This window comes from Podarcis tiliguerta (genome assembly GCF_965153285.1).
Source record: "Podarcis tiliguerta genome assembly, chromosome: 6".
Classification (NCBI taxonomy): Eukaryota; Metazoa; Chordata; class Lepidosauria; order Squamata; family Lacertidae; genus Podarcis; species Podarcis tiliguerta.
Genome location: NC_139539.1, coordinates 38,691,238 through 38,714,896, shown reverse-complemented (window position 1 = coordinate 38,714,896; position 23,659 = coordinate 38,691,238). Strand labels below are relative to the sequence as shown.

General features: G+C 42.3%; 1 protein-coding gene across 1 annotated transcript; it reads left to right on the top strand.

Annotated features, from left to right (window-relative positions):
- Positions 1 to 7,359: 7,359 nt before the first annotated feature.
- On the top strand, positions 7,360 to 11,288 carry LOC310680262 (interleukin-20-like; the record flags this gene model as incomplete). Its single annotated transcript, XM_083446639.1, has 5 exons — positions 7,360 to 7,515; positions 9,051 to 9,113; positions 9,490 to 9,642; positions 9,934 to 10,008; positions 11,208 to 11,288. The coding sequence occupies 5 exons, from the start codon at positions 7,360 to 7,362 to the stop codon at positions 11,286 to 11,288; spliced, it is 528 nt and encodes a 175-aa protein (XP_083302765.1).
- Between the last annotated feature and the right edge of the window lie 12,371 nt (positions 11,289 to 23,659).

Sequence of the window (23,659 nt, the reverse complement as noted above, 5' to 3'; positions counted from 1 at the left end):
TCGGGACAATTGAAGGGTATGCTAATTAAGGGCAGCAGGAGCCTAATACAAATGAATTCACCATCCGATCAACTCTCCCCAACAGGTTTTCATCAGCCTGAAGAACAAGAGGGCAAGAAGCTGGTCACATAATTGCAAGGGTTCTTTCCATATCACCAGGCTACACAAACAGAAACTGGTCCAATAAAATATACTGGACACCTTGAGTGGATTTGCAAGAACTATAGCGTCCAAGGTGCAATGGAGAGCTGATCAATGTTATAAAATCATAGAATTGTAGAGTTGGAAGAGACATTGAGGGTCATCTGGTCCAACCCCTTGCAATGCAGGAATCTCAACTAGATGATACATGACGTAAGGCAATCTGGAGCTGTCACCACCCAACTCAGCTGAGGCCTAGTCTCCCCAGAGCAGTCTGATTCACTTCAGGATTTAGCTCAATCTACTTAGAGGTTTAGCTTCTCCATTAGCTTCCTTTTATTTTCCAAGCACAATTCTAGGTACCAGTTTTAATGTATAAAAGCCTAAACCAGGGGCAGGGAACCTCACACTGGGGGCCAAATGTTGAACCTCCAGGCCCCTTTGTTTAGCTCTCGGGACTTTTCATCTACAGACAACTCATCTCACCAGCCCTGTTCCATCCCCTCCTTGAGTCTTTTGTCTGGCAAGAACTTGTCCTTTATGTGGAGGAGGGAGACATTGGGGAATGTGTAGACAGTTCTGGCTATTGCATGGCTGGGATGTAGCCTTCTGTACCAAAGGTAGGAGTCACATTTGTTGCCTCTGGCCCTGCTCAGCACTGGCATGCAGAACCCAGAAATTGGCTTGTGTGGTAATGTGGCCCTGGGTTTAAAAAGATTCCCCATCCATGGTCTAAATAGTTTGGGGTCAAGATGCCCAAGCGACAACTCCTGCCCTAGTGCCCTTTTACTGGCATTGCTGATTCATTATATATGGACAGCAAAGGTAAACAACTGCAGAGGACAGAGCAGGGCTAGCCTACAACTATGACCAGGTCTTTTTGGACCAAGCAAATATGGGATCCAAACAAATATGGTGGTGATTTTTTTGGGAGGAAGGGGGCATGTTGCTAAATACAGTCATACCTTCGAAGTCAAACAGAATCTGTTCAGGGGGTCCATTAGACTTCCAAAACATTTGGAAACCAAAGTGTGGCTTCTGATTGGCTGCAGGAAGCTCCTGCAGCCAATCGGATGCCACAGAAGCAGCGTCAGACATTCAGCTTCCAAAAATAGCTCGCAAACCAGAACATTCACTTCTGGGTTTGCGGCGTTCAGGAGCCAAAACGTTCGAGAACTAAGCTGTTCAAAAACCAAGGTACGACTGTAGTCTCAACTTGGGGATGCTAAAAAAAGACAGCAGTATCTAACTAAACAGTTCTACAAGTACAAACACTTTGGACTGTGCAGTGAAACTTCCTCTCATTCTCTTTTCCCAATGAGTGCCCCTCAAATATATTCTGGGGTTTCTTCCAATGTTTCAGAGCAGATTTAGTGGGTGCACCGTAAGTGTAGGGAGAGGAGAGCAAGTGGAGGTTCTGTTATGCAGGACAAAGTGATTTGTGCTCGCAGAACTCTCTGGAAACTTTTCAGAAAAGTCTCTTCTGAGATATGTTGTCCCAGTGAATACTAAATGAAAACTAGATTATTTGTTCATACTGTACTAGAGGATGAAATAAGCAATGGGCTAAGAGAACAGAACTGAAACAGAAAGAGCCAAGGCTATAGCTTCATTCCAAAGATCCATGGTTGTGGGTGGAGTGGGAGTTCAACTTACTACTCAATTTGGGGCTGACTGACATTCTCTAAAATTTCCGGGGGAGCCCCAAAAAAGAAAATTATTATAAAATGTATCAGAAAATTTCTGGAAAAATTCAATCCAGCTCTAGGGTTGTTTTTTTAAAGGTTTTTAACTGTTCATTTAAATTCAAAGGTAGCATGTATGTAGTTCTTTTGTTTATCTCAAAGCCCCTCCCTTCCTCCAGTTTTCACTGTGTCTTTAGATAAAGCAAGCTATGAATGACTATACAAAACAGGATTGAAAACAAAAAATCAGACGCAAGTGAGATATGCAGGATTAGGGGGAAATAGGGTTCTTTGTATTACTGCTGTTATTGAACTGTCATCCTTACTTGCTGAAATATCTCCACTAAATGTTCACCTGCCTCCTACCACCTACACATCCCGCTCACCCTGACCGCTGAAATGGAAAAACATGTCTTCATCTGCTTCACTGAAACTGTTTCATCACAACTCTTTCCTAACTTTTAATGGGTCAAAGAAATGTATCTCTTTATCTCTCTCATCAACTCACAATGAGCTAACAGAGGAAGCAGAACATTTTCCAACTCCTACTACTCAAAAGTTGCAAGGTACTCAGGCTTCCAACAGGTGCCCAGGAGCTAAGAGTTTTGCTTAGATTTTTAACACACCTGTACCATCTTTTCCACATAAAATCAGCCCTCAACTCAGATTTCAAATATGACATAGAGAGTGCAAAGTGTAATGTTGGAGGTGCTGAAGTGAATCAAAGCCAAAATTGCTGACTTATGGTCCATTTTGTAAGATAACTGCATAGGGTTAACCAAGGTCATCTATTTCTTTCTATTTCCTGAGATCCTGTATAACTGTATACTTCTGTTTGATTATATTGTTCATGAGTTGTATTATTGTTTTTAGGTATTCCCAGCCTTGAAACTTCGGGATTGAGGTGTATCATTTGTATCCTGCTTTTTAAAATAACTTCTTGCCAAAGCAGCTCACATCAGAAAGAATAATGAATATTTGAAATGATCTGTATCAAAAAGAAAAAACAAACAAGCCTAAAAATTCAGTGACATTTTTAAAGCCATTTAGAACAGAACAGTCTTCAGAGTCCAACCAAAAATGAGAAAAGAAGGTATTTGGTACATCTGTACACATTTCATTCACCCACCACATAAAAAAAGAAACAGCTTGTATCCCGAAAATTCTGTGACTATAGAACAAATGAAATGCACTGCTTGGGCACACCCCTTTCATAAATACATCCTTCTAACCCTGAACCTCTAGTGCAGGGGTCAGCAAACTTTTTCTGCAGGGGGCCGGTCCCCTGCACTGTCCCTCAGACCTTGCAGGGGGCCGGACTATATCTATCTATCTGTCTGTCTATCTATCTATCTATCTATCTATCTGAATTCCTATGCACACCGTGAGAAGGAGGCCAAGCAGCAGCAGCTCTGCCAATCAAACACCTGATTTATCTCAGTGCGGCACAGGGACGTCTCTGCCAATCAAACGCTGCTCCTCTTCCTCCTGTCGTCATCGCTGGGAATCTCGGCTGTGCGGTGGGTTCCAGCTTCATGGTGCAGGCCAGATTCAGGACCCAGGTGGGCCTGATCCAGCCCGGGGGGGGGGCATAGTTTGCCGACCCCTGCTCTAGCGACTAGCATCTTTCCATGCATTGTTCAGAGGCATGGTGAGAGAATAGGGCTTTCAGCAACACCCTCAAAAAACCCAGATGAAGTTAGTTGAATTGAGGTTCCACTTAAATCAATGGGACAAGTTATGGTTAACTTACCTCTTTGATTTTTATTATTATAATGAATATTATGTTGTGACAATATGTGGCAAAAACCATTATACAGCAAACATCCTTGTTTCTCATGTAACAACAAGCAAACAAACAAATAAATAAGTGAAATAAAAAGGGGGGTTAAAAAAGTCAAGGAAATGATATATGAAGAGGGGAGAGGGTCAACATAACAAAAACACTATAATATAATGAATAAATCCTGATGGCAGGATTTAAATAAACATTCACATTATTAGTATCAGAAAATGTTTAGAAAATAGTGAAATATTATGGTGTATTTACTTTTATTTTTATATTTTTAGGCTTGATGTTATGTTATTAATAACTTTTTCTGTTAGGAAATAGCAAAGTGGGTGAAAAGAGAAACAAACCAGAAGTGGAAGTTGGGGGAAGCCCTGGAGGGGAGGGAGGGAGCAATATATGTAAATGTTAATAATTTTGAGATGTATGTAATGAATGAAAAAGAAAAATGAATAATTAAAAATATATATAATACAATGAATAAATTAAAAGGAAAAATATCATCCTTCCCTTGCCCCATCAATTTCAGTGGAACCCAAAGTCAACCAATTTACAGCACACTCCTAACCATTTCTACTCAGAAATAAGTCCTGTTTAATTCAGTAGGGCTTACTCTCAGGTATTCTGGATACAGCCCCATATCTCTTCTGTATATGGGCATGACATAATGAGGAAATGATGGATCCAAGTATCCTGGAGACAAAAGCACATCCTGCAGCTGAGTTAAATGATGTCAGAATGTCACAACATACTCTCAGGGAGGGAAGCTGTATTCTAATTGTGTCTAATAGATGCAACAAGTTGGAAATTGCCTGGCATCTGAAACACAGGAAATTATGAAGGCTCAGGGGCATTTCTTGAAACCTAGCTTGCTCTAAAGTGGGAATGGGGAGCAGAGGCCCAACAGGCACACAAATCAGACGTATTGATCTCATTGATATCAATCCTAGCATAGTTCAAACAAATGACTGTTCAACAGGTGACTATCTTAAACATGAAGAAGAAGAAGAAGAAGAAGAAGAAGAAGAAGAAGAAGAAGAACTTTAGATTTGTACATCTGAAGTGGATTAAAGCTCTCTTCCACTCCAGCACAATGAACCTTTTCTGTTTGAAAAGTAGTGGGGAAATGCATTGAAATGTGTTTGATGAACAAATGATTAATGTGAAGACATGTAAACACCATGCAACCAAATCAGGGTGATGGCTTATTCTCAGAATCCTCTTCCCCAGAACTGCCCCCTGTGCTAGCCTCCTTGCTTTCTGGAGTTAGCATGCCAGGTGGACCTCCCCCCCCCAGCAAGTTCTGCTCAGTGCACAAGCTCTGGGGTAATGCTGTGACAGCTCGTAGGGCTGTCCAAGTGTCCACGAGACCTCACAAGAGCATCTCAGTGCCTGCACACTGAGTGGGACTTGTCCGGTAAGCAAAGCGGAGAGCTTAAGAGTTCTTTCCACTCCAGGAAAACCTGGTACAAAACAGCTTTTAAGCTCCCCATGCATTTAATTTGCACGACTTCAGCCAGACGGCTTTCAAGCATGCAAGGTTGAGATTGAACAAGTTAATTGTGCATAAGATGCTATTGTACTGTACAAACCAAACGTTATTCTTTAGCAGCTGCAGCAGTTCATCAATTAGGCTGCCAGTGATGTCAGAAAAGCCACACACACTATCATTTCGAATGATATCATCCATGACAGTCTTTTTCTTTTCTTTGCCTAGGCATACATATCAGGAAGCTCCTCGAGATCTTCCTTTTCCAATATGTGTACCAACATGAATTTTTCACTGCAGTACACATCCTGGATAATTCATTCATTGTAAAGCACACCTTTTTCAGAGAAGAAATGTCTGAGGATATAAAAGTTTTACAAGTAAAGCTCTATTGGTTGGGATCTTTTTTAACCCAGCTAAATATCAGTGTATGATATTAATTACTGTGAAATGTCAGAGAAATATATTGGGAAAGTTCTGTTTTGTTTGTTTGTAAATTTGACAGGTATACTCTGAGAACTCCAGGGCACAGAGAGCTATTTTAAGACATCTTCATGACATCACTTGCTACTTACTCATGACTCTTCACTTTTCTTTTGGGAACTTTTTAAAAATATGCAAATGAAGCACCAGAGAGAAATTGAGAGTAAAGACTAGTCCCCACCCACAGGTATGTCAAAGGAAATTTCCTGTAAAGTCCTTCCTATATATAAAGGGCCAGAACCAGGTAGTGACAACTATCCATCACTGCAAATCACAGCATCTAGGTAACTAAGGTAAGCACTGTGTACTTATGTGTCAGATGTGGCTTATATTAGCTTGAAATCTGAAGGCAGATATTTTACAGATTAAAAGCAATATATTTAACTGTTTACAGGATGAACAAGTCTTGCTCTTTTTCTTTTTCTATTAACATGAGTTTTATTAATCTATACCAAGTTCTAAGTTAATTTTCAGGTGTTTATTTACTATTATCAAAAATTAAATATAGGTTTAGATTTAGATTTAACTAGAAGATAATTCTATTCATGTCAACACAACAACCTTGCAAGTTAATGTTTTAGGAGTGTAATATTAAGTCGTATGAATTGAAATACATCAGCCTCTCTGAGTTGTGCACTAGGATGTTTTGTTGTTTTTTAAAAAGAATCATTTTATTCAAAATATGTGATTGTAGTAGTAACTCTGATGTCTAAACCAACTTTTTCTAATATACTGATACTGAAGGCTTTATATGGAATTAATATGGGAGATTACATACACATAATATACTCGGTTCAGAAAAGGTCAGACACAACTAGGTCCCATTGAAATCAATGGGATAAAGCACTTCATTAACTGAGCTTACCTGTGAACCAATTTACATTTTATGCCATGTTGATGCAAATTCCTCCCACCGCAACAAAAACCCACTAGGAAGGATACACTTTAAAAAAACCCTCTCAAGATGTAAAAGTGCCTAGTAAAAGGTAAAATGTAAAGGTTAAGTCCAGTCAAAGGCAACAATGGGGTTGCGGCAGTCATCTTGCTTTCAGGCCAAGAGAACTAGCATTTATCCACACAGCTTTTTGGGTCATGTGGCTAGCATGACTAAACCGCTTCTGACACAATGGAACACTGTGACGGAAACCAGAGCGCATGGAAATGCCATTTACCTTCCTGCCGCAGCGGTACCTATTTATCTATTTGCACTGGTGTGCTTTCGAACTCCTAGGTTGGCAGGAGCTGAGACAGAGCAACAGGAGCTCACCCCATCATGGGGATTCAAACCGCCAACCTTCTGATTGGCAAGCCAGGAGGCTCAGTGGTTTAGACCACAATGCCTAAAACCACAACTGCCCTGCACTTATCTCTTTGAAATTTAACAGGCTCCACCCCTTAGATGGGCATTAATTATGCCTGCAAATGTCATCCAATTCTTCCCCAAAATTAAAATGATCTAGGTATTTGTTTTTTCATCCAGTGTAATCAATGGAAAAGACATCTGAAGTAGCAGAAAGTGAGGCATAATGATCTTCTTCCTTAGATCCAAGGTGACATGTAGGGCAGGTTCAATGAATAAAATAAAATAATCTGTACAACCCTAGTAGTTTCATTGTGGGCATCAGTGGGCATTGTGGGCATCAGTGATGCAAATAATATTTTCCTCTTTAAAACCTGATTTTGAGAAATGTTTAGCAGTTTGACTACACTTCTTCATCAGCAGACCACTAAACCATCTGTGCCTTTTTACAGGAGTGGATTATCAAACAAAGATGGATATACGTTTTTTCTCTTGCCTTGTTCTTTCGTTTCTCTTTGGCAAAACTGTGACCACAGAAGCTCAACAATTCAACTTTGGCCAATGTGAATTGAGTGGTGTATCTCTGCGGGAACTAAAGAACTATTTTGGTGCCATCAGGGAAACGGTGGTAAGTATCACAGGGCAACCCACATTTGACTTTTGGTCATTGATCTGAAATTTGGTGTGTATAGCAGATTCATTGTCCTGATCAATGAAACCAAGATGAAAATAGCATTGATATTTTGACATTGATTACTCAGAATTCCTAGTATAATACTTAACCAAATCATTTAAATGAAAATGCCAATGGAAACATATACATATATTATTTAGATGGCCCCTGGTTAATTCCCTGGGTTAATTCCCCAGCACCTCCAGTTAACATGACACCATTGCAATTTCAGAAAACTGAAGATGTGTCCCAGGCAGCTGTCTCACATCCATTTTTTCTTCAACTACATAGCACTTTCTACCAGCCTGATGAGGCAACAAACTGACATGTCCAGTTGAGTGGAGGTTGCTAAGGAACATCACCATCCTGATCTCCTTTCTTGCACTATTTGCAATAATAAGAGAACCGAAAGAGCCAGTTTAAAAGCTAGTATTTTCACTGGAAGGTCAAAAGTCAACTTGCATCTATATGTTGGCAATTTTCTGTCTCTGCTTCTCAATAAAATGGTTTTAGGTAAAGGTAAAGGTACCCCTGCCCGTACGGGCCAGTCTTGACAGACTCTAGGGTTGTGCGCCCATCTCACTCAAAGAGGCCGGGGGCCAGCGCTGTCCGGAGACACTTCCGGGTCACGTGGCCAGTGTGACATCGCTGCTCTGGCGAGCCAGAGCTGCACACGGAAACGCCGTTTACCTTCCCGCAAGTAAGCGGTCCCTATTTATCTACTTGCACCCGAGAGTGCTTTCGAACTGCTAGGTTGGCAGGCGCTGGGACCGAACAACGGGAGCGCACCCCGCCGCGGGGATTCGAACCGCCGACCTTTCGATCGGCAAGCTCTAGGCGCTGAGGCTTTTACCCACAGCGCCACCCACGTCCCAAAATGGTTTTTAAAAGTACTCTAAATAAATGTAGCTCACCAAGTTCAATAATCTCCTCAGATACATACCATATACCTAGATAGCCAAGTAACATTAGCGGTTGTCAGAAGAGAAGAAGGTACTAGGTAAAGTTGAGACCACACAAAGTTGGGTCATAGACCTCCCTCTTGACTATAAATTCTGGAACAATTTAGCCCATGGGCAATCCCTACCTTGAATAACCTAGACAGATCTGGTGGTATTCAATAAACTTTATTCTAAAGCACAGAGGAGGAGATTTTAGTCAGAATTTGGATATGAAGACACTGTGTAAAGGAGTAGTTCCTTTAGGTTAAAGAGTTCATGTTCCTTTAGGTCAGGCTTCCTCAACCTCGGCCCTCCAGATGTTTTGAGACTACAATTTCCAGCATCCCTGACCACTGGTCCTGCTAGCTAGGGATCATGGGAGTTGTAGGCCAAAAACATCTAGAGGGCCGAGGTTGAGGAAGCCTGCTTTAGGTGAGCATGACAGCTACTCATTTGTGGCATCTGTAATACCTGCCTTTCACACTACCTCCCCCCACCTTCCAGTTTTGTCTTCTACTCAAATGATTTCTCTTCTTTTTGTAATTGCAGCAAACACAAGATAACAGGACTGATGTGATACTGCTGAAGGAAGGTGTCTTACAAGATGTTCCGGTAAATATTGCTTCTTTAGCATACAAGAGTGCTCTGAGTGGCTAATTTGTGAAGGTCAAGAATGTATATTTAGTTCATGAATATTTAGTTCATATTTAGTTCATATTTAGTTCATATTTAGTCCTATTAAGACAAATTACATTCAGAAATCTAAAATCATTCCAGGTTGTTCTAGATCTGTACTTCCCCCCTGAATTTTGTCATGTCATGTCTTGAGAGCGCACACAATTGTCTTAGCGGGTTCAGTGCTCAGGAATCAAATATTTACACGTATATGTGTGAACTAGACCCTTGAGAGCCTTCTTAGCAATTATCAACAACTGAAGGAAATCTGAATTTGACCATGCAAACCACATATTTTTCCCCCTTGTTTTAGACATCTGAAAGCTGTTGTTTACTCCGCCACCTGCTGAGATTTTATGTTGAAAGTGTTTTCAGACACTATGAACCAACAAGCAACTTGCTTAGAAGGAAAACCAGCACTCTGGCCAATGCCTTCCTCAGTATCAAGACAATTCTGAGAAATTGTGTAAGTATGATTCATGACCCTGACTCTTGTCATTGAAAAGTGGGCTCTTTTATGCACCCCAATTCCAGAAATCCTAAATGGTCACAGGAATAGAAATGCATTTTTACAAAGTAAGCAATACGGCTGTACTGGTAGTTAAGAGAGGTGGGCACCTGCAGCCAGGGTTCTTTCTAAATCCAAATGTCAGTGCAAAGTTCAAAGATGAAAGTAAGATAAATAGTTTTCAGCCTTGTGTATTATACATGTAATTATCCTAATCATTTTTCCTCTTGTGCTTTTTTGGGAAATCAGCATGATCAAAACAAATGTTCCTGTGGAGAAGAGACCCATAGAAGATTTAAACTTATACTGGAAGAATACAAAACGGTAACTTGTCTTGCTTGTTTTGCCCTCTCTGCTATTTAAGACTGAGTCATTGCATTAATAAATACACATAGCCAGTTCTGTCAGGAAGCTTTTGGACTTTGGGCAGGGTCTCAGATATATTGTCTATCTTATACTACTTTGAGCTAGACCGAAAGGCAATTCTGCATCTCTCATTTATCTACATATCAGAGAAGCATGCAAGTGACCCTGACTCTTGTCATTGAAAAGTGGGCTCTTTTATGCACCCCAATTCCAGAAATCCTAAATGGTCACAGGAATATTGCAAAGTTCAAAGATGAAAGTAAGATAAATAGTCACCAGTTCAAAGATGAAAGTAAGATAAATAGTCACAATAGTAAGATAAATAGTCACCATGGAATGGGGCTGTTGTACCACAGTCACAAGGTACAATGCCGGTTTTCCCCATAGCATATTGAGACGACTTTTCAGATCACTTACTGTGATCTGAACCACAAAGATATGTATTTTTTTCGTGAGGCAGGAGGAAAGGGGGGGGATAATTCTTGTTTAAAATTCCATAATTAGGAAGGCAATCACCCCATTATACTACTCCTTGGTGCTTCGGACAGAATTAACACCTCACTGAACTATAACTGTAGGGTCTATGAATATGAACTGAATAATAAGATGAATAGCATGTTCAGCCATTTGCCCTACATCCACCGATCTTGTCTCACATTTCCTGCTTCCACATATTACCATGACCTGCAACAACAATAAATCTGGGACTAATTCCTTGACATGAAGACCACAACTTAATAATGTCTCATGATGAGAGAAATAGCCAACATTCAATATTTAAATGCATGTAGTTAATAATAGTGTGAAAACAGTATCCAGTGAATACTTTATACTGAATATACCGCATTATCAATGATTTTTACCAAAATATGTAAAATGTGTTGTTAACACTGTACTTAAATATTTAACGGTTGTCAATGTCTTTGTTCAGTTGTGCAACCTTTCTAATGGATGATCATATGTTCTTATCAAGGGTATCTCTATTACCTTTTAATATAGATTACAAATTACAAATTTGGAAATAACAGACTCTATAAACAACGTTAAAGGGAAATAAAGTTGGAGGCCAACAAATAATCCATTTACAGCCATTTCCCTCCTGTTTGCTTATATATTCTTCAGTAATGAACGTATGAAATTGCTTTTCTCTTCTGCAGCTTGATAATAATGTAGCAGCAAACAAAGCTCTGGGAGAAATGGACCTTCTTTTTGCCTGGATGGAAGGATTCAAGAGCTAACCACGCGTAACACAAGCTTTAGAACATCAAGAAATGCAGCAGTTGTTTTTCATTTCAATAACGTAAAAATATTGATATTTATGTATATTTATTTGGTACTTCTCAAAATGAAAGATGGTCTATATATGAATTAATATAACAATAATATTTATTTATTTATTTTGGCATCTTTTTTAAAAAAACGCATTTTGTAACAAAAGTTGTCCAAATCCTTGATAAGCTGTAGCTTCAAGGCTGCTGGACCAAAATCAATCAAACAAATTTAAGGCAAATGAAGATTTGGACTGCTTACCATGCAATCCTAGCCCCTGATCTGTGCCACTGGAAAGAGGATAAGGGGGAGAAGATCCTCCAGTAGGCTTTGTTTGCCTTCATTAATAGCCTTCACCATATCCTAACCAACTCCAGTATCAAAGATCCAGAAGGGTTAGAATTGCCATCCTTGTAATTTTGATAATTCATGAAGCATTAATATTTCAGAATGAGGAGGTGCTAATAAGCCTCCATCTGCATTACCCAAAGAGTTACCATTAGCCAATTACTTGACCCTGTAACAAAATTTGTCCTTGTGCATTTCACTGTTATTATAACTACCAGTAATTGTTCATGTGGTTATTTTTCTTACTTTGTTATTTAAAATGTATTTATACAAAAGCATATTTAATTATTTCATTTTTAAAACATGCAAGAGTTATAATGTATTTATTAATTATTAACAAAGTCTGGTACCAACCTATTTTTATCTTAAATGTCTGAAATTGTTTGGAATTCTGAATTTATTTTTAGGTACAGTGTAAATGTTTTTATCTTGCCTAAATAAAGACGTGATATTATTTTTATAATGATCTAGATGTATTGCTTTTTTAGTCTCTGAATAGACACCTGTTTATTCATTTATTAAAATTACACCACACTTTTCCTTCAAGGAGCTCTGAGCGTTGTACATGGTTTACTGTCTCCCCATTTTATCAACACAACAAGCCTGAGAAACTTGAAAAATGCCCACCCTACAATGAAGCTGGATCAATCGCCAGCCATTGCATTTTATATCAAACATTTGCAAACAGAATTGAACATAAGCAGCTTTTGCCAAATTACAAATTACATAAATTACACATTTGTAAAATACTTGCCCTTATTTTAATGGTAGCCACTAGAAATTTTTCAAACTTCACAATTACCAGATTATCTCAATCCACAAAGAGAAAAGTCACTTAGAAATCAAATGACTGCCCTTTATAAGATAATAATAATGGAGCAATTGGCTCTTTATGCAAATTTCTGTGAAAAGAGTAACATAGCAATACATGAGCCAATGTTTCAATACAGTGGTACCTTGAGTTACAGATGCTTCAGGTTACAGACGCTTCAGGTTACAGACTCCGCTAACCCAGAAATAGTACCTCGGGTTAAGAACTTTGCTTCAAGATGAGAACAGAAATCACGCGGTGGCAACGGGAGGCCCCATTAGCTAAAGTAGTACCTCAGGTTAAGAATAGTTTCAGGTTAAGAACGGACCTCCAGAACGAATTAAGTTCTTAACCTGAGATACCACTGTATTGCCATCTCCCTATTAATATACATGTTAAGGACTGGACTGAAGGGGAAGGCTGAGAATCGTCCCCTCCTCCTCCTTTGCTTCCCTCGGAGGAGGAGGGGGAGTTGAGGGATCGGGGCTCCCTTCTCCAGCAGTTTCAAGAGAAAAGGAAGACAGGATTGAATTGTAGCAGAACTCAGAGTTGCCAAGTTATGAGGTGTTAGGAGAAGGAGGGGAAGAATTGCCAGCAGAGACATCCTTGGAAAGTATAGAAACACCACTATCCCCATATACGCATCGCTCACTTAGATTTCAAGAGCAAAGGGCTCAAAAATGTTTGACTCCTGAGGCCACCCATAGGGCCACAGGCTGTTGCTCGAGAAAGAGGGAAAGGAGCTCGGAGTGAGCAATGTCACTATGGAGTTAAGGACTGGATTCTTTGTCTTGCACCACAAGAACTGAATCAAACCATAAATACGAACTTTCTTGCTTCTGCCTTGATCCTTGATGCTGCCGGCATCAAGCCTGACAATATATGATTTTAGGATGTAATTCTCTTAAAAGAGCACTCAAGTAGGGTAGTGAGAAGGCATCATTTTCCATTCTGCCCTCTATTTGTCCCTTGCAGCACTGTTTTCGTTTTTCTGCAGTTTGTCCAAAAATGATATTGTTTTTCTCCCTGTCCACTGTGGTATGCAAAATTGCAGAAATTCAGCAGGAAGCTATTGGGTATCTACTACTGGAAACAAAGCAAGATGTCCACCCCAAAACCTTTGCAGGTGCAAAGAAGACTACAAGCAGCTTTGTCCTGGTAAAATAATACCACTTGCAATAATACCACTAAGTTCAATCTAAGATCTTCCCCAGCACTGTTTTTCTAGAAAAAGAGGTTCCAGAATTCACTATGAATGCCCCCTGGTTCTCTTTCCTTTTTTGAAATAACTTTTATTTGATATTACAAGTGCAAACTTATAATCATACAAAATACATGTCCTTATTTTGAGATTTCTCTGAATCTCCAGACTTCCCACCATCCCCTCCATGGGTCCTATTGTCAACCTTTTCGACTGCATATTATTTCATAATCCATATTTTATGTCTCTCCATATTGTCCATGCCTCCCTTGTTCTCTTATAATGACAATGGTGCCTACCTGAGAGGTGCCAGAACTGAGTTCCAAGCTGAAAAAAGCCCTCATCTTCCCTTTACATTTGGCCTTTAGGCAATTCAACACTAATGCCACACTGCAGCAGACTAGAGCCAGCTGAATAGACAGCAATTTTGCAAGGGTTATCCTGAATGGCCTGATCCTATGAGCTACTCTTAACAATTCATAATGACTGATGTTAACAGCCTCACTTTCCATATGAGGACACTTGCCATCAGTCCCTGGCCCAGTGAATTGCTGTCACGACAGATGTTTGACCACTGCTTTGCCACTTTGCACTGCCACTAACACGCACACAGCAACTGCATTGCATAAAACTGTTTAAGCAAAGAGAATGCAAGACATCCTCTGTATTCTATGTTTGCAGTGTTTCTGGCTGTGGAATGTGATTCAATTCCCTCTCACGTACAGATACAGGAGGAATGGAAGTGGGGAAGGTAGATAGGTGTTGTCTGACAATTAATGCAAAGCTGATTTGACTGAAGTGGTATGTTATTGTGTGAGAAAGATAAAGCCAGTAGGTGGCATCAGGCTCCCAACACTACACTGAGGGATAATTCTTGAAATCTCTGCAATCAGAGTTTTGCTTGTCAACATTGTGCCCCATGCACAAGGGCCCACAACAATAACATCTATGGATAAGAATAGATTTTGGTACAGGCATTCGTTGGAGATATTGCAGGTTTGGTTTCAGACCACTGCAATAAAGCAAATACCACTATAAAGTGAGTCACACAATTGTTATTGTTTCCCAGTGCATATGAAAGTTATGTTTACACTATTAAGCCAGGCCCCCTTGGCTGCAGGGGCAGGAATGGCTCAAGCCCTAGCCAGCTTCATTCCTATGGACAGAAGAGGGGCACTGGCAGTGGGCTTCCTTCTCCTAGAAGCGGCCAGGCTTTCTGCAGCTTCACCCACATCCTGGTAAGGAGCAATATCTGTGAAGCACAATAAGTCAAAGTGCAATAAAAACAAGGTATGCCTTTGTCAGGAGCAAGCCAGCAGTCAACTTTAAATTGCTGTAAAACAGCCTCGCTGAAGATGCATAGAATACGATATATTAAACAGGAGCACCTGTTCTTGTCCCTTTGTCAACACAACTGTCAGGAAACCCTGATGATGACAATATGGCATATCTGTGATGATGCAAACTTGGACAAATCCACTAACAGTATGAAGAAGTCTGAAGGAAGAAAAAATAAACCAGCAACCTCTCTTTCCTGCCAGGAACTCAGCTTGTTATATATTACATAAAACATGCCAGGAGGCAAAACCAGCATTTCTTGGGTTTGCATCACCCTCTAGCTAAAGACATGTCTCTGCTAGGAGGATTTATAATTCCAGCAATCACTAGCCTTTGATAACCTGTTATGTTATGTTATGTTGATAACATCTATAACCCCTTGTGTTTGTAGACTTATACACCTATACCCATATCAAGGGAAACTGTTCACGATGACTTTATACTTCCTCTAAAATCAGAGGCAGTAAATTTCCAAATGCCAGGTGCTGGGGAACCACCGTAGGAAAGGGAATCTGGCTGGCCACAGTGGCTACCGGATACCAGACTAGGTAGGCCTTTGGTGTGAACCAGCAGAGCACTTCCAACATTCTTGTGTTCTTAGTTTCATGTAAGTCTGGAAATCCCTTGTACTAGAAGAGTTAAATTGATTGCACAACCATAAACTTTTGTTCCTATGGGAAGGTCCCAAGCAAGTTGTATTCTGTCATAATTGGCTCTTGCCCTGAGGCTGCCACATTTTGTGCCTAGCAATCTCTTTTTATACTTTTAGAAAAACATGCATGAGTGATCTTTACCCCAGAAGAATTGAAGGGAGTTGGAAGCTTTTCCTTCTGTTGCGGTATAAACAGGAACTTTTCTGGGTGTCATATGATGAGGGTTTGGTGCCTCAAAGCTATTGCTTAAACGAAAAAGCATGTGGCATTTATAATAGGTAAATATCAGTATACTATGGCTTTTTTTGTGGGGGAGACAACTTTATTTTGTATTTGTCCTTTTGCTTCTCTTTCCCCTTTCACTTACTTGATGTCAAATTCTGGTCATTCTAACCACTTTTGCACTTCTGATGCAAAACTACTTAAATCAGTAAACATTAGGGCTGCACTGAATGGGCACGATCCAACATTGTGCCAGAAGATGCAACAGGGCTTCCCCTTCTCTCCTCCTGTTACAACCCCCATGTCCTCCCGATGTGCTCCAAGGGTGGAACAAGAGGGTGAAGTTGTTTGCATTGAACCATTTACTTCATTCACTGTCCCTCAACTCAGATTTTGATGCATCCTTGGGAAGGAATTGTCCAAGTAGCCCAACACAATCACACAGTGTAGTTTAGCACACCTTTTGCAAACATAATCCTATGCAATTTTATTCAGATGTCCTATTGTAAGTTTGGAAAACTCAGCAGTGGCCAGAGGATTGGAGATCAGTGTACATCCCAATCCCAAAGACGGGCAGTGCCATAGAATGCTCCAACTACCGCACAATTGCACTCATTTCACACGCTAGCAAGGTTATGCTTCAAATTTTACAAGGCAGGCTTAAGCAGTATGTGGACCAAGAACTCCCAGAAGTGCAAGATGGATTTCGAAGGGGCAGAGGAACCAGAGACCAAATTGCAAACATGCGATAGATTATGGAGAAAGCTAGAGAGTTCCAGAAAAACATCTGCTTCATTGACTATGCAAAAGCCTTTGACTGTGTCAACCACAGAAAACTATGGCAAGTTCTTAAAGAAATGCGTGATCACCTCATCTGTCTCTTGAGAAATCTATATGTGAGACAAGAAGCTACAGTTAGAACTGGATATGGAACAACTGATTGGTTCAAAATTGGGAAAGGAGTACGACAAGGCTGTATATTGTCTCCCTGCTTATTTAACTTATATACAGAATTCATCACGCGAAAGGCTGGACTGGATGAATCCCAAGCTGGAATTAAGATGGCCGGAAGAAACATCAACAACCTCAGATATGCAGATGAGACAACTTTGATGGCAGAAAGTGAGCAGGAATTAAAGAACCTCTTAATGAGGGTGAAAGAGGAGAGCGCAAAATATGGTCTGAAGCTCAACATCAAAAAAACTAAGATCATGGCCATTGGTCCCATCACCTCCTGGCAAATAGAAGGGGAAGAAATGGAGGCAGTGAGAGATTTTACTTTCTTGGGCTCCATGATCACTGCAGATGGTGACAGCAGTCATGAAATTAAAAGACGCCTGCTTCTTGGGGAAAAAACGATGACAAACCTAGACAGCATCTTAAAAAGCAGAGACATCACCTTGCCAACAAAGGTCCGTATAGTTAAAGCTATGATTTTCCCAGTAATGATGTATGGAAGTGAGAGCTGGACCATAAAGTAATTTCGTTGTCCCCGAAGGGGGCAATGACAATAAAGATATTATTATATTATATTATATTATATTATATTATATTATATTATATTATATTATATTATTATAGAAGGCTGATCGCCAAAGAATTGATGCTTTTGAATTATGGTGTTGGAGGAGACTCTTGAGAGTCCCATGGACGGCAAGAAGATCAATCCTCTCCATTCTTAAGGAAATCAGCCCTGAGTGCTCACTGGAAGGACAGATCGTGAAGGCTCCAATACTTGGCCACCTCATGAGAAGAGAAGATTCCCTGGAAAAGACCCTGATGTTGGGAAAGATTGAGGACACAAGGAGAAAGGGACGACAGAGGACGAGATGATTGGACAGTGTTCTCGAAAATACAAACATGAGTTTGACCAAACTGCAGGAGGCAGTGGAAGACAGGAGTGCCTGGCATCCTCTGGTCCATGGAGTCACAAAGAGTCAGAAACGACTAAACGACTAAACAACAAGAAGAATCCAAGGTAAGTGTGGTTCTTGTTGGCAAACAACTGATGTGAAATAGGTTTTTAGGCTCTGAGCTTCATCTTCTCAGATGCAACTGTTGAAACACCACTATGGTCAAAGCTGGTTGTGGTATTCTCTGTATTGCAATGGCACACTTTGTAACCACCAAGTCAAATTCAGGTCACCAGCTATTTACAGCAGTCTCCTGGTTTGCCACCTGCCTTAGCAGAAAGTGATGCAACACCGGAGGTGAGCAGAGAGATGTACACACCTGTTGGGAAACAGGCCACACAAGGAGAAGAACCAGGAACTATCTGGAAAACATCAGGCCTCTGACAATGAACGTACATGAAGATGAGGCAATTATACTCGAGAGATAACTTCTGAGTGAAAGGAAAATACAAGGAAATGTGGAAGTACCTTAAAATACTCCTGTTCTATTTATAAACCCAATGGAATGTACACCCACACTACTTTTCTTAAGCCTAGGTGGATCTCAGGAAGTAATTTAGAATTGCTGATCTTTCTGGCACCCTGAATCACCTTTTATTGATAGAAGAAGAAGAAGAAGAAGAAGAAGAAGAAGAAGAAGAAGAAGAAGAAGAAGAAGAAGAAGAAGAAGAAGAGTAGTAGTAGTAGTAGTAGTAGTAGTAGTTTGGATTTGATATCCCGCTTTATCACTACCCTAAGGAGTCTCAAAGCAGCTAACAATCTCTTTTTCCCTTCCTCCCCCACAGCAAACACTCTGTGAGGTGAGTGAGGCTGAGAGACTTCAGAGAAGTGTGACTAGCCCAAGGTCACCCAGCAGCTGCATGTGGAGGAGCGGGGAATCAAACCCCATTCACCAGATTATGAGTCCACCACTCTTAACCACTACACCACACTGGCTCTCACACCACACTGGCTCTCTGTTCAGGTTCCATTTCAAGCCAGCTCTACCCAAATTGTCTCTGCAGACTGTTTTAAGAGGCTATGATCAATGTACAACATGCCTGCTGAAATATCAAAAATGCACCTCCACTTTACTGCCTTTCTCTATCATATTGTTTTAATTATTCAGAACAAATCTATTGCAATAATCCTTTGTGTGAGCTGTACAGTGCACAGAATTTGGCTTGCTGGGTTCAGGAAGTTTTGCTTTTGACTTGGAACATAGTGCTACAGTTGCTACACTTCTCTGAGCAGGGAGAGGTTCCCAGGCATAGTGCTTACCCATGTTTGAGGAGGTCACTCGGGGCTGGTAAATTACAAATATTCAGGCTAATTAGAGCTGGACGAACAGCTTAACACTCCAATAGTCACCATGAAATGAAATACAGTGGTACCTCTGGTTACGTACTTAATTCGTTCTGGAGGTCCGTTCTTAACCTGAAACTGTTCTTAACCTGAAGCACCACTTTAGCTAATGGGGCCTCCTGCTGCCGCCGCGCGATTTCTGTTCTCATCCTGAAGCAAAGTTCTTAACCCGAGGTACTATTTCTGGGTTAGTGGAGTCTGTAACCTGAAGCGTCCGTAACCCAAGGTACCACTGTATAGGCTTTTAAAAACAGTCCCACCAAGTAGCCAAAGCCCATCTCTATCTCACCACAGCTCTCCAGAAAGAGACAGTGACCATGCCAGAATATTAGTTTACAGAACCCAAAAGCACTTCTCTCGGTGTCTCTCTTTGTCCATTCTTACTTCTGCCTCAAATTGCAGAATTAACACTTCTTGCGCGTGTAGGTCCCCAGGCCACCCCTCAAATAACTTCACACATAACACGTAATTTAGTTTTGGTTTTTGGGCACTATTTTGGCCACAACTTTATTAAAATACAAAATCAGTGAGTGGTTGTTTAGACATTGGTTATGACTATCTGTCCCCCCGCCTGGGACAGAACTGGCATCCCGAGGTCCGATCGGTAGCCAGTAGAAGAGAAAGTCAAACTGGGGGGTCACCTGAGCTAAGCGTCGGACCCACGCCGCTCTCCCCAGCAGCTCCCCGAAAGCTTGCCATAATCCTATGACAAGGATTGCCCGGTCCTATGACAAGGATTCCCATGACAGGGATTGGGCGGCCCTGGTCCCATGACAGGGATTGGACGAAAACATGGCAAGCCCCAGGATTCCTTTAACAGAATTCCCTTCAGCGCAGTAGGAGGGGCAGGCACCGCCTGTTCAGACCCCTCCACCACCAGCATATTATAACCAATGCCTAACTGCAACCTTACAAGTTGTGACGAATTGCAGAGTAGTAGGCAAAAACCAAATGGCACAGCCAATCACCAAATGGCAAAATTCCTACTAGGCCCCTGCGCCAAGGCAGACGACCCCCATGACAGGCAAAGCAAGGTCAACCGGAAAAGAGGGCGGGTGGGCGGGTGATCCGATGCACTCTGCAAAGAGAAAGAGAAACCAGAGTGCACCAATATTTAAAGACTATGGTCCCACCCACCCAATTTGCAACATATAATTTGCCCCAGCAACCCGGGTTTCCAATCACAAATGCCAGGCAATAACTATTAACCAGCCTGGCAACAAGAGGCCTGGCCCGGTGGCCCACACCGCAACACGTGCTCTCATTTATTGGAGAACACGCTTTGCGCGTGTAGGTCCCCAGGCCACCCCTCAAATAACTTCACACATAACACGTAATTTAGTTTTGGTTTTTGGGCACTATTTTGGCCACAACTTTATTAAAATACAAAATCAGTGAGTGGTTGTTTAGACATTGGTTATGACTATCTGTCCCCCCGCCTGGGACAGAACTGGCATCCCGAGGTCCGATCGGTAGCCAGTAGAAGAGAAAGTCAAACTGGGGGGTCACCTGAGCTAAGCGTCGGACCCACGCCGCTCTCCCCAGCAGCTCCCCGAAAGCTTGCCATAATCCTATGACAAGGATTGCCCGGTCCTATGACAAGGATTCCCATGACAGGGATTGGGCGGCCCTGGTCCCATGACAGGGATTGGACGAAAACATGGCAAGCCCCAGGATTCCTTTAACAGAATTCCCTTCAGCGCAGTAGGAGGGGCAGGCACCGCCTGTTCAGACCCCTCCACCACCAGCATATTATAACCAATGCCTAACCGCCACACGAGCTCTAACGCTCGCCGCCAACCACTCACAAACCCAACCATGAACCCAATTTACTAGCCACCACATCCAAACATCATTCCCCAAATTGGAGAGGTGCACTCCATCTGCCCGGTAAAGGGCCTCAGCCTTAAAATTAATGTCTGGGTGCGAAATCACCAAACCACCCAGCTCCAATACCTTCACTCAAACAGCAGAGTTAATGCGCTTCCTGGCCCTTACAGCGGCCTCCGGGCGGGAACACCGCGCCAGGTTTGCCTCTGCAACCGGTGAGACCAAATTATTCTCACTGAAGGTAATAAGGCTGCCAATGCCTCCAAATCCCTTGGATTGAGGTGCGCAAAGCAAGGCAATCAATAGTTGCCACATCATTTTTTCCCAGCTGCACCACTATGGCCTTCCTATGACAAGGATTGCCCGGTCCTATGACAAGGATTCCCATGACAGGGATTGGGCGGCCCTGGTCCCATGACAGGGATTGGACGAAAGCAGCCGGTGACCAATCAGCGGCATAAACTCTCCCCATGACATTCCGCGTCTGGAAAACCATGACACTTGCACGTGCTGTGGGAGGCTGAGACACGCTCCCCTTGCAGACTGCCTCGCTCTGCTGCCAGCCCAATGAACGATGCTGTGTCCCACTATCCAGACGCGGACCAGCGTGGGATCTACAAGGGTTGAAACAACAAGCATTAGTACCAAACTCAGCATTTTGTTTCGCACATAACCCTTGAAAGCATACGATTTCCATCTCCCCAAATCCTTGATCCTGGCAGCTGAGAAGCCCCAATGGGCTGCCATAGTCGCTGCACCTATGCGAAAGGAATGAGGAGCGAAACCAGAGGCCGAGATCCCCAAGCAGAGATGGCCTTACGTATGACTTATGTGAACTGGTGTCGTGCCAAAGGGTGACCATTTTATTGCATGAGTAGGGGGCTGTCCCCAGGAGGTCTCAAGGTCAAGTACTTCCTTACATCCTTGACCGGGAACGGGCCCACCTCCCCAGTCACTGGGAGGCGGACAACCTCCCCCTGACCCAGCTGGTCAGTTTTTGGAGTTGTGCACTACAAGTCTCAACTCCAAAAGGGAAACACATATATCCCGAAGCAGCAACTCACGAGAACCAGCAACTTCTAGAATCAGGCCAGCCCCCAGGGGAACGAAAAGCCAAATATTTCTAGAATACAATAACAGGGCAAGGGCCCACCTTACCTGTGACTGGAAGCCCGATGATGGCAACCCTGCCCACTAGGTCTGACTTAGAGCTCCAGACACTTATGACAAGCTCCAAAGCAGATAAGGAAACATCCAGAGGCAATAAGCCTCCAAACTCTCAGCCCCGTGCTGGCTCCAACACAATTTCCCCAACCCTCAGTACACCAAAATTACAATGGAATACTGAAAGAAGTCTCTTCTAGAACTAGAACTAGGAGACAAGTATTAACTTGTTGCGGATACTGCATAGGTCAAGATTGACCGGCTTCCTGCCTGCAGTCCTGTGAAGGCTGGAGCCTTTACCAACTTTCCGAGACCCTGCGCACGACACACTTTTAGAAGGGTCTCTGAAAAATTAAAGCTTTACTCCAGCAGACATTGCAGCGGACTGAATTCTGATAGTTTTAACAGTGCATCCGATCTGCAGCAGGTGGGCGAATTACTGCAGGTCCTGCTCAGAGAATGGAGGCAAGTTCCTCTGAATGGCCGAGGACTGCCAGCTAAACGCTAAGAAATCAGTCCAGGCCTTCTCATAAGACCTGAAAGCAGAAGGGGAAATGTAAGCTACTCCTCCTCTTAATTATCAATTGTTGCCAAAGCGCCACAGGAGCTCCAGAAAATCCGGCTATAGCTGGGCGTCCAGAGCCCAGGATCTGAAGCTCTCCAACTGAAAACGGGATATAGTGACAGCGAAAACAATAGATGATCCCGTAATAAAGCGAGCAGAAACGCAATATTAAACCTTAAGCAGTGCAGCTGGAAAGCACATAAAAGGGGGGCGGAGACTGCCGAAGCATGAGGACCATTTTGCCAGGACCCTCACACTGACTGGTTATCAGACCAAGACAGACCCGACGGTCCCTGCACTCCTCAGTCCAGATGTGCGCTGACACTACAATGGGGAAAACTCAAGAAAAGTTAGGTCACATGTGATTGCCTTGCCCTGCCAGGCTCAAGGCCACTGTACAGGATGATGAAGGGACCCAGGGCCATGAGACCACCTGGCCAAGCAGGAATGGAAGGGGCAGCCTGGAACAACCACCCTGCATGCCATTTTTATTTTATTTTATTTTTTAAAACTGACCTAGCAATGATAGAATCTGACAAAGCAACATTTGCTATCAGAGGAAGTATTACAAGAATAACGTCCTTCACGGCAAACAGTTTTTCCACAGGCAAGCAGAGGTATGAGCAACGGTATCCAGCTAGCCCCCAAATACGTTAAAGGGGCAGTGGAGCCACTGTCCTAACCACTGGGAACACCCAGCTCCTCAGGGAATAAAAGGGGCGTACAGTAAGCCTTAGCAGAGGCTGATGTCACATGAACCAGCCAGTAAGATAATCCAAATAATGGTACCCCCAGTTAAACGAGTCTTGACTCGCAATGTTCAATCCAGAAAGATGCTAAAGGACTCGAGTGCTGCACAGCCTATAGTGCAACCCATTGGCATCGCCTTATAAATGCAAGGACCATCCAATTAAAGCCCAACTGCATATAATCTAGAGGGTGAACCGGCAG